This window comes from Protomyctophum parallelum (assembly GCF_964188405.1).
Source record: "Protomyctophum parallelum genome assembly, chromosome: 2".
In the NCBI taxonomy this organism is placed as follows: domain Eukaryota; kingdom Metazoa; phylum Chordata; class Actinopteri; order Myctophiformes; family Myctophidae; genus Protomyctophum; species Protomyctophum parallelum.
This window is the reverse complement of record NC_139699.1, coordinates 18,096,670-18,109,192: the sequence shown is the minus strand read 5'-3', so window position 1 is coordinate 18,109,192 and position 12,523 is coordinate 18,096,670. Positions and strand designations below refer to the sequence as shown.

Genomic DNA, 12,523 nt, shown 5'->3' with positions numbered 1-12,523 from the left:
CCTTAATGCCTCGATCTGTCACTGATATGTTGTCACGTCATCTCATAATCTACCTCACTTCAGTAGCACCCAGATATAGCACACACACACAGTATCTATCCATTCTCTGTGTCAGCGGTCCCCAAACATTTTTGGCCGTGCAACCCCTGTTATCTCCTGACCTAGCTGACACACCCCCCGGCCCCAACCCTCGGTCTTGTTGTATTTGGCCAAAAATGATTTAAAAGAAAATATATGATTATGACAAATAATCACAGAATGTCACTGCACTGAGAGACATGCAGCTGCTGTACTGTATACTTCCACAGCTGCTCTATACATCTCGTTACAACAGTGTTTTACTGGATTTTGTGTTAAATAACACCATACTGTAAAACCACCATTACCCTTTTCCATGTAACGCACCCCCTAGCACTAGCATGACTGAAGTAAAATGAGACACAAGTAACATGTGCTTAAATTCATATTTATAAAATGTTTTAGATGTCAAACATGTCTGAGATGACAGAATGATGATGATGGTCATGGAACGGGAACCTTCTGAAAGCTTCATGGGCAAAGATAATAAACTTCAAAATCTAAAGAAACTGTCAAAATGACCTCTCAGACATGCTAGTGCTAGAGGGTGTTCACGCACCACAAGGGGAGCACGCACGCGCCACAGTTTGGGAACCCCTTGCTCTGTGTGACCATGTGTTCCTGTCCCTGCAGACAGCAGCGGTCCGTCCAGCACAGTGTCCAGTGCAGGGCCGTCCTCTCCCACCACCACCGCCGACACGTCGCCGCGTTTCAGCTTCACCCCGCAGAGCAGCGAAGACCACGGCTGCTCCTCCTCCCAACCGGCGCTTCCTCCTGCCTCTTCGCACGCGCCCGATCCGTCGTACTGCTGCCCTGACGTCTCTGCCCCGAGCAGCCCCTTCGGAAACACGCAGGCTCCCGAGGGCCGCGAGGACCCCGCAGCCTGCCGATGGCCCGCCAGCTATAGACGTGGGCAGGAGGAGCCCGAGAACGGCAGCGCGACGATGGAGGCCCGCTGTGTGGAGGCCAGTCTGCGGATACCCTGCTCCACGCTGGCCGAGCTGTCCCTGGGCCGCATGGAGGGCTACTGCGGCCCGCCCAGCTCTCTCCCCGTGCTGCTGGAGCTCAGGGAGAGCGGCAGCGAGGCGGGCTCCAGCTCTCAGACCCCCCAGTCGCCCGAGGGGCCCGACGAGTTGTTCTTTGACACACAGGAGTTTGTGGAGCTGTGCGGGGAGGAGGGCAGCCCGGACAGCCCGCCGCCCAATTCCGGAACGCCACTGGATATTGGAGCCAATCACAGGGCAGAGCTCTAGGTCCTATAATAGGGCCTGTGGACGTGCACTGCCCGCAGTGCCCGGGAACCTGGAACTAACAGAGAATCGAAGGCAAGCACTTTCTACAAGTCTACATATTTCACGGCAAAAATGGTCCTCTGGTTAATTGGTTCCTCGTGACACAAAGAACTTTTTTTCTGCGCTGAATTGTGGGCCGCGAGGCGCTGCGGTGCCAGGAAGTGGACTGGACAGGGTCTTTTGGTACCGAGTCACGGTTCGGCGCCTCAAAGCTCATGCTTTCTCTAGCGTACAGCTCGGTGTAAGTCAGCTCTGGTGTAGAACAGTAGTTCTTCTGAAGTGATTCCATACATAGTGCACCAGTGACACCACTAGAGACCCTAGAGCCAGTTCAGCAGCCCTGTCCACTTTTGTTACGCAGAGTGAGAGCCACTTGTTATAAAGTGATGCTTTACCGTTATATTTTCTTTTAGATTATTGTATGTCGCTAATGCTCCTCTGCTATTTTTGCACCTTGACGTCCAGTGCAGTTGGACAGTAACCTCCGGTGTCTTTCTAGGCTAATGCCCTCTCATGGACTTCTAACCCTGAAAAAAAGCTCCATGCCGTGTAGAATAGATTACATTAGTGGTGTGTGGCAGTAAACGATTTATCCCATCATCAACACGAGGGCAGACCATCTTGAATCCTGTGCTTTATAGTGGGAGACAATGACTTGTAAACTTTTATGCTGCTTTTGTGCGATTAGGAAGTGACTGCAAAAACAAGTCAGAATTAAGTGATGCGAGTCCGTTTATGGAATGTACTGATTGGCCTTTCGTTTGATTTATTTTGCTTTGCCGTTGCAAGCATGTGGTTTAGAGAGTGCTTCTGTGGTGCTGCATGTTTACAATCTGCCATGGCCATGTTTTAATTTGGTAAGTGTAAGAACTGTTGAATCACAACAGGTCAAGCCCTAGTACTGCCAGTAAAGAAAAGAAAAGAGAGACAAAAATTAAGAAATATTGGTATTCCCAGGTGAACCATTATGTGCACTGCTTACTGCCAAAGTCCTTAAGTCTCATCTATATTTTAACAGAAAGAAGCATTAGGAAGATAGAAGTATAATATTTAATGTGAAATTGCCTCTGGGAAATGCTTGGTCATATTTAGTTTTTCTTTTTGATGCTGTCAATCAGGTAGGTCTGACATTGTATCATAGCTACTGTACTGTATATTTTTTCTAAAAGGTCATGTGATTGTTGTGTTAGGCGAAAAAGATGATCAACACTTTTATGACTAAACAAGACGACTGGGGCATTTTATTTATTTATTTTACTAAATTTTTATCCCACGATTTTGTAACCCAGTTTTTTCTTTTCACCCAGTGCCAATTGTCTAATGTAATCCTGGGCGCTACACTTCCTCTGCCAACCTGGGGGGGCAGCGGACTGACCTCATGCCTCCCTCTATGCATGAGGAGTCCAAGCTGCTTCTTTTTACCTGACAGAGGGGAATTTCCCCGGCCGGACGTAGCGCGTGGAAGGGACACGTTATTCCGACCAGTTCCTTTCCCCTCCATCAGGCGCCCCGGCTGGCCAGGGGGAGGTAGTTTTAGAGACCAGGATTACGGCATGTTTTTGTGAGGGTATCTACCCTAGGGGACATGGGGAGAACATGCAAACTCCACACAGAAAGGCCCTTTCGCCAACGACTGGGGCATTTTAGATCATTTTCATGGAGTTTTATTGTGGCGAAACACAATAGCAAATACCACAGTTTTGTAGCAACGGCCATGTGAGTGGGCAGTCAGTCACACTGAAAACTCTTCAGTGCTTATTTAACCAAGAGAGTGTAAAATACTCCCTAGAAGGTAGGTCCGGGCAATATATGATATATCTATATTATTTTTATATGGTTATATAAGACTCGATATTGTGGGAATTTGCACATCGTAATATTATGATAAGTGTTTCCCTGGTTTTAATCACTTAAGCCCTATTTTACAACATTTCCAAAAATCTATTGCTATTTTAGCTGTTAGAGAGAGAGGTAGAGAGTGTTTATTTTATTTTATATTATTGTCCCAATATTGATAGTTTATTTGGTCAAACATACTGTGACATTAGATTTTGTCCATGTCACTCAGCCCTACTATAAGGGAGAAAGAGTTACATTAAAGTCATACTGTGTAACTTTTCTCACAACTTATTTTTGATATTATCTTTCAATGGTATTTTTGACAACGCTTCACGCTCTTGTGTAACGAGTATCTGCCCCCGAATCGACACTCGCACCAAATGACAACACCAGGAATGTATTTACTTATTTATTTCAACTTGAATAAATACTGTTTCTGACGCTGTTGTTTCACCAAATATTTGTGGGAATCACAGTTGGGAATCACAGTTGTAGACGGACCAGAGGTGTTGCCAAAAAGACCACTAAACTGATTGTTACTCAGTATGACTTTAACATGTTAGGCTATAGGTGTGTACTGTGTGCACAATGAACCGCTGAAATGAGATTATTTTATTTAATCACCGTTTTTGCTTTCTTGTGTCCCATCTGTGAAAATCCACAGTATTGAAGTTAACCGCTGTTGATGTTGCTGTAATCGATGACAACTCGGATACCCTGTCTGTCACCCCCGTCATTGAAATTGTATCTGTACCGAGTCGTGTGTCAAATGTCTTGATTCCATGTCTACTGTGACGTGTGGGTTTGTGTAGTGGTGGGGCATGCTGTGCAACAATATGCTCAAAACAAAAAGCTATTTTGATTTGTGAGACCCACCCTCGTATAAAGAACAAGAGGGAAATCAATAGATAGGCTTCTTAGTATTCTAATAAATGCCTCCCTACTGGTCTGCTGCAGTAGCAATTGAAAGCTTTGTGAATTGAAATGCACTTGGGAGTACTTTTGGAAATGTCGATTTTATTTCAGCCCCACTAAAACAGAAAATTGAATTAGCATAAAACACGTCCTTGCTTCACTGTATGCGTATTCAACCATTCTATGCAGTTCTCTATAACTTTATGATGATATTAATAAAAATGTCCTCTGGAATTATCTGATTGTATGTTTTATTCTAGGGTCATTAACTCATTCAGTACTGGAACCAGTTTTGGTGTTTTAGTTATACTTTAGCTATTGAAAATAACGAAAATGCTTTGAATATATTCTTTCAGAGCGAACGTTTTTAACTTAAATCTTTGCTTCTGGGGGGGGGGGGGGGGGGGGGGGGGTCCCTGGAACAACATATTTTCAGACTGGGGTCGGCGGCCAATTGCATATAGTTTTTGGGGGTCCTTCACATGAAAATGTTTGAGCACCACTGACATAGAACATGGAATCATTGGACTTGCTGTATCCTTATCTCTTCCTTTTCTCTTGTGTCTGTTTGTCTCTCTGGCGTTGCCGTCATATTAGTTGAGACACCTGAGTCCCCAGATATACAGAATGAGATCCCAAACCCCAAGTCGGTGCATCATCGATGTCTGTCACTCGTCGACAATCTTCTCTTACGACAGCTAAGAGTTGTCACCAGAATAATTAGGAAGGCAAATAAAATCATTGCAGACAACTCCCATCCTGCACATCACCTCTTCAATCTCCTCCCATCAGGCAGGAGATATAGTATCCAGAGTATCCAGAGCTCTACATGTAGCTTCAGGGATAGCACTAGCCATGGTTCATGACTCTCGTATTCATACGAGAGTCATGAAGTAACTGCATCCTGTTTTTGGCGATCGCTACATTTACAACGTTTCCGTATATATAAACATTCGGAATTCAAATATAAAGTACTCACAATTTGTCCCACGGGTGTTAGTTAGTTGCAGCTCCAGCGATTAGAATTTCTGCATCCTGCGTTGTTTAATAAAAAGCATTTTTATCCGAGCTGTTATTTTGCCATTGGCTTTCAACTACACGCCCCTATCGATCGGGAGGAGGGTGGCACTCGGTGTGTTCGATATAGGTACGCTGACCGCCCTGCCAATACAGACTAATAGGCGAGTGCGCTCCCGGTGTGCAACTGTGGATTTCCCAAACGAACCCCGTTTGAAAAAAGTAGCCGGGGCGCTCGGACAAAAATGCTTTTTATTAAACAACGCGGGATGCAGCAATTCTAATCGCTGGTGCTGCAACTAACTAACACCCGTGGGACAAATTGTGAGTACTTTATATTTGAATTCTGAATGTTTATATATACGTAAACGTTGTAAATGTAGCGAACGCCAAAAACAGGATGCAGTTACTTCATGACTGTCATGATAATCATCATGTTTCAGGGCTAGGATAGCACTTACCCTGTAGCCATTAGACATCTGAACTCATAGTATATGCATATAGCACTTTAAAAAAAAGAGAACTGGATGTAATTTCCTATGCTGCTGGTTTTTGTTTTTGTATTGTACTGTCCTTCTTGTTGTGTATCTATGGTTGTCTGTATATGTTGAGTATGAACCAAGACAAATTCCTATCAACTTGTTGACATGGCAAATAAATTATTGAATTGAATTGAATTGTAGGAGTGATCTACTCCTGGGGTGCCTGCTGGCCTAGACGGTCCAGGCGCATATCACGTATAGGCGCATGTCTGACAGCGTGTCGCGGTTTTGAGTCCCGACACGACAACCTTTGCTGCGTGTCATTCCCTGTCTCTCTCTCCCTGTTTCCTGGCTCTCTCCAAGGAAGAATAGAGGAGGAAGTGACATGGTCACGTGACTGTGCTGCTTTCATGGGAGCCAGATCTCGCACAGGAAGTTACATGACTATAAAGCAGTAAATGGAGCAAGCTTGACCAGCTCATAATAAATATTATTTATGAACCATTGAGACCTGTCATATAATTGGCTCAGGCATATAAAAGAAGACATATCACAGTTTGTTTTCTAATCACTTCCTTTCCCATGTGCACAGTAGCCTACATCATTTTATTTGAGGATTTAAACAGCAGCATGGTATCGTTTCTGTTCCGGGGGTATAGCAAGATTTGCTGCCAGACAGGAAACGGTGGACAGTCTCGCGATACTTGGCACATTCAGAAATGTACTTTTTGCTCTTTAGATACCTCTATAAAATTACACACTGTACATATCAAAAAGCAACACAGCAGACAATAATGTGTTATGTCTTCTGTTATTTGCCAGAAGCGATTACTTGTCTTTACAAAATATCTCAGTCATTCAGAAATATTGTTTGTGTAGCTCATGTTCATGATCTGTCAAGTGGCGGAAGAAGAAGACAGAAAAAAATACATACAAATACAATAAGGGACCATAGGCCCTTTGGGCTTGGTCCCTTAAATATGTAATTATATTAGCTAGCCAGCGTTGTGATATTCTGAGATAACTGCTTGATCAGTACTTAAAAGACGTGATATCATAACCTTACTGTATCTTTGTATCTTAATTTCGCTGGAATACATGAAAAGCAACAGACATACAGTCCTTCCTGTTCATATCCCATTTTTAGACTCACGTCTAATAGCCGGCTATTGTTTAGTGGGATGGTCAAAAATTATGAAAAACGAGGATTACAAAAAAACAAAACGATGGGCTATAACCCATCGTTTTTTTTCTTTCAAATCCTCAAAAATGATGAAAAACGGCGTGCTATAGTATGCCGTACGGTATGGGCTATAGCCCATGGTCAAAAATTAAAAAGACGATGGGCTATAACCCATCGTTTTCTTTTTTTTCATTCTTTTCAAATCCTCAAAAATGATGAAAAACGGCGTGCTATAGTATGCCGTACGATATGGGCTATTAGACGAGCGTCTAAAAATGGGATAAAAACGTCTAAAAATAAACGTCTAAAACACGTCTAAAAATAGCCGTGTTTTAGACGTCTATTTTTAGACGTTTTTTAGACATCTATTTTTAGACGTTTTTTATCCCATTTTTAGACGCACGTCTAAAAGCCGGCTATTGCTCAGTGGGATGGTCAAAAATGATGAAAAACGAGGATGAAAAAAATTCAAAATTCAAAAAACGATGGGCTATAACCCATCGTTTTTTTTTCCATTCTTTTCAAATCCTCAAAAATGATGAAAAACGGCGTGCTACAGTATGCCGTATATGGGCTATTCGACGAGCGTTTAAAAATGGGATAAAAAACGTCTGAAAATAGACGTATAAAACACGTCTAAAAATAGACGTGTTTTAGACGTCTATTTTTCGACGTTTTTCTACGTCTATTTTTCGACGTTTTTCATCCCATTTTTAGACGCACGTCTAATAGCCGGCTATTGCTCAGTGGGATGGTCAAACGAGGATTAAATTTTTTTTCTAAAAATCTAAAAATCTAAAAACGATGGGCTATAGAGCACCGAAGTCCTGACGTAACTCGCTCATCCCGACGATTCCCCTGGTTCGCGGAAGTAATTTCTCTATGGAGAATAACATGGGGTGATCTTAATATCGTCTACTATAAGCGTTGTGGTCCAAAAATAAACAAGCTGTCTCAGCGTTATTGTCAGGGAGGTGTCTCTGTATCATTTGCAACAGTCAGTCACTCATATATGATACAGTCTGCTTCTAGCGAAAATCTAACTAATTCAGCAGCAGTAACATTAGCGTTTTCTCTCAGTCAGTTGATTCTTCATATCCATATGAGTGAAGCGGCCGGGATGACATGTTTATTTTTCAAACACAGTTGTTATATGAGGCGATCTCAAATCGCCTCAATGGGATTTCAATGCAACTAAACAAATACATGAACCTGGGGACTGACGCCCTCTACTGAAAGTGACGTCAGACTTCGGTGCTCTATAACCCATCGTTATCCTCAAAAATGATGGGCTATATAGCCCATGGTCAAAAATGGGATAAAAAACGTCAAAAAATAGACGTCTAAAATACGTCTATTTTTAGACGTGTTTTAGACGTCTATTTTTAGACGTTTTTATCCCATTTTTAGACGCTCGTCTAATAGCCCATACCGTACGGCATACTATAGCACGCCGTTTTTCATCATTTTTGAGGATTTGAAAAAAATGGGAAAAAAAATAACGATGGGTTACAGCCCATCGTTTTTTTTTTTTTTTTTTTTTTTAATCCTCAAAAATGATAAAAAACGGCGTGCTATAGTATGCCGTAGGGTATGGGCTATAGCCCATGGTCAAAAATGGGATAAAAAACGTCTAAAAATAGACGTCTAACATACGTCTATTTTTAGACGTGTTTTAGACGTCTATTTTTAGACGTTTTTATCCCACTTTTAGACGCTCGTCTAATAGCCCATACCGTACGGCATACTATAGCACGCCGTTTTTCATCATTTTTGAGGATTTGAAAAAAATTGAATAAAAAATAACGATGGGTTATAGCCCATAATTTTTTTATTTTTATTTTTTTTCAAATCCTCAAAAATGATAGAAAACGGCGTGCTATAGTATGCCGTAGGGTATGGGCTATAGCCCATGGTCAAAAATGGGATAAAAAACATCTAAAAATAGACGTCTAAAATACGTCTATTTTTAGACGTGTTTTAGACGTCTATTTTTTGACGTTTTTATCCCATTTTTAGACGCTCGTCTAATAGCCCATACCGTACGGCATACTATAGCACGCCGTTTTTCATCATTTTTGAGGATTTGAAAAAAATGGAGAAAAAAAATAACGATGGGTTATAGCCCATCGTTTTTTTTTTTTTTTTTTTTTTTTAATCCTCAAAAATGATAAAAAAAACGGCGTGCTATAGTATGCCGTAGGGTATGGGCTATAGCCCATGGTCAAAAATGGGATAAAAAACGTCTAAGAATAGACGTCTAAAATACGTCTATTTTTAGACGTGTTTTAGACGTCTATTTTTAGACGTTTTTATCCCATTTTTAGACGCTCGTCTAATAGCCCATACCGTACGGCATACTGTAGCACGCAGTTTTTCATCATTTTTGAGGATTTGAAAAAATGGAAAAAAAAGAAACGATGGGTTATAGCCCATCGTTTTTTGATTTTTTGATTTTTTTTTAAATCCTCAAAAATGATGAAAAACTGCGTGCTATAGTATGCCGTAGGGTATGGGCTATAGCCCATGGTCAAAAATGGGATAAAAACGTCTAAAAATAGACGTCTAAAATACGTCTATTTTCAGCCGTGTTTTAGACGTCTATTTTTAGACGGCGTGCTATAGTATGCCGTAGGGTATGGGGTATAGCCCATGGTCAAAAATGGGATAAAAAACGTCTAAAAATAGACGTCTAAAATACGTCTATTTTTAGACGTGTTTTAGACGTCTATTTTTAGACGTCTATTTTTAGACGTTTTTATCCCATTTTTAGACGCTCGTCTAATAGCCCATACCGTACGGCATACTATAGCACGCGGTTTTTCATCATTTTTGAGGATTTTTAAAAAATGGAAAAAAAAATAACGATGGGTTACAGCCCATCGTTTTTTTTTTTTTTTTTTTTTTTTTTAATCCTCAAAAATGATAAAAAACGGCGTGCTATAGTATGTCGTAGGGTATGGGCTATAGCCCATGGTCAAAAATGGGATAAAAAACGTCTAAAAATAGACGTCTAAAATACATTTTTAGACGCTCGTCTAATAGCCCATACCGTACGGCATACTATAGCACGCCGTTTTTCATCATTTTTGAGGATTTGAAAAAAAATAAAAAATAAAGAAACGATGGGTTATAGCCCATAGTTTTTTGATTTTTAGATTTTTTTTTCAAATCCTCAAAAATGATAAAAAACGGCGTGCTATAGTATGCCGTAGGGTATGGGCTATAGCCCATGGTCAAAAATGGGATAAAAAACGTCTAAAAATAGACGTCTAAAATACGTCTATTTTTAGACGTGTTTTAGACGTCTATCTTTAGACGTTTTTATCCCATTTTTAGACGCTCGTCTAATAGCCCATACAGTACGGCATACTATAGCACGCAGTTTTTCATCATTTTTGAGGATTTGAAAAAATGGAAAAAAAAGAAACGATGGGTTATAGCACATCGTTTTTTGATTTTTTGATTTTTTTTCAAATCCTCAAAAATGATGAAAAACGGCGTGCTATAGTATGCCGTAGGGTATGGGCTATAGCCCATGGTCAAAAATGGGATAAAAACGTCTAAAAATAGACGTCTAAAATACGTCTATTTTTAGACGTGTTTTAGACGTCTATTTTTAGACGTTTTTATCCCATTTTTTGACGCTCGTCTAATAGCCCATACCGTACGGCATACTATAGCACGCCGTTTTTCATCATTTTTGAGGATTTGAAAAAAAAGAAAAAAAAAAGAAACGATGGGTTATAGCCCATAGTTTTTTGATTTTTTGATTTTTTTTTCAAATCCTCAAAAATGATAAAAAACGGCGTGCTATAGTATGCCGTAGGCCCTACGGCATACTATAGCACGCCGTTTTTTATCATCAGTATAGAGTGTGTTCAGTAACAGTGTTAAATAGCTCTATATTGTGACAGTAATCATTGCTATAGTGTGTTCAGTAACAGTGTTAAATAGCTCTACATTGTGACAGTAATCGTGGGTAGCTACTTGGATGTACATCAGGACTCGATCACCCCGGCTGGGTCACCTCAGTGATGGGTCTGATGTTGCGAGACCCGAAACCCCAATGACCTTTGACCTTGGGATACATTACTACGTCCCAGGTGATGACCTTTGACCTTGGGATATATTACTACGTCCCCGGTGACCTTTGACCTTGTCCCAGGTGCATCCATGCAAGGTTTTTTTTTAGCAGGGCTTCTCTCCTTTTTATTTTATTTTTTTAGCAGGGCTTCTCTCCTTTTTTTTTTTCTTTTTTTTTATTCTAGTAAGTCAACAACTGTGCTTGACTCCAAAACCCTTCACATTATGGTGTGATTATTATTATTATTATTATTATATGTATTATTGAGAGCTTAGATCTGTATATAGCCATAGATCTGCTATTTGTCTATGTTTTTGTTTTTATTTGTCCAACAAACTCCATACTGTTCTTCTTCATGGTGACCCAGCAGCATGGACCAGGAGGTTATCTGGTGACAGGAGAGATGATCAGAGGAGCACCGTTTATACCACCATCATTAACCCGTGGACTGAAGAATGGAAAGAGTCTCTCAGTGAAGGAGCAGCCAGTGAAGGAGTAGAGGAGAACTCTGGTCTCCACGTCATAAAAGGAGACCAGACCCTCCTCATAGTCCACAAACACTCCCACTGTCTGGAGCTTCTCTCTTACAGGGAGGTCGACATCAGGGTCAGCAGCAGCATAGTACTGTCCATAACACAACCCTATAGACCAGTAACCATTGTTGGGACTCAGTCTGATGTATCCCTTCCTGTTGATGGACTCTCTGGCCACTCCTACATCCCACACAGTCTTCCCTCCAACCTGAACCTCATAGTAAAACCTTCCTGAGGAGAATCCTTGTTTTCCTAAGACATAGGACCAGTGTTGGGCAGTAGCTAGCTACAAGTAGCGAAGCTACATAGCTTAACTACATTTATCAGTAGCTTGATGGTAGCTTCACTCCTTTTGAACCAAGTAGCGTTTTTTGTAGTGTAGCTATTTTTAGACCCAAGTAGTGACGTAGCTTTCAACAAAAGCTATACATTACAAATTGACTGTTAAATAAAGCTTTGTGGGGGGAAAAAATCCCTGGAAAAAAAATCCATGATTGGTTGGTTTAGATAAGAAGAGTCTGACACAGTTATGTTGTTAAGCAAGAGGATCCCACACAGCAGCTGTCCTATTATCTCTAGCACAACACAATGAATTACTCACCTAATGCTGCCTGCAGGTTCCATGTTTAATTCCAGCGTGTGTAACCTACATTATTGTCTAAGTGAAAGTTTTCATATTGAAAAATTTGATCGCTAACGTGGTTTAGCGACTATAGTACTTTGACAGCTCATTCATCGTAGCTTGTTTACAAGTCAAACGGACTTCTTGTGCAGAAACTGCGCCATCAAAATAAGAGCCACTTGTATTGATTAGTCAACACTAGTTTTATATCTAAGTCTACCTACAGGACATTAACATCTAATTTAAGTGCCTGTCAGCATTCTCTCAATTTGAGTATCCCATCCTCAAATATTCGGTAAAACAGTGCCTATCGAGGCAACAGTCTGTCTTGAGAGACTAGCATTCTCTAGTCTAAATGATGTCTCTCAGCTGGTGTGCAAATGGCTAGGCTGTGGCAATAATAATAATTTTAAAAAAATAACAAAAATCGTTCATTTTTTGGAACCTTTAGTTCAAAATGTTGAATTATGAACTG

The 12,523-nt window shown here is 40.8% G+C and overlaps 1 protein-coding gene across 5 annotated transcripts in view; it reads left to right on the top strand.

Annotated features, from left to right (window-relative positions):
* The window catches only part of LOC310854999 (inositol hexakisphosphate and diphosphoinositol-pentakisphosphate kinase 2-like), a 70,578-nt gene extending 66,226 nt beyond the window's left edge, over nt 1–4,352 (top strand). For all 5 annotated transcript variants that reach the window (XM_083759814.1, XM_083759811.1, XM_083759813.1 and 2 more), the window contains one exon: nt 712–4,352. In XM_083759814.1, the coding sequence (XP_083615940.1) occupies nt 712–1,331 (620 nt within the window). In that variant the 3' untranslated portion in view covers nt 1,332–4,352. The remainder of the gene's footprint in view (nt 1–711) is intronic.
* Nucleotides 4,353–12,523: the final 8,171 nt, after the last annotated feature.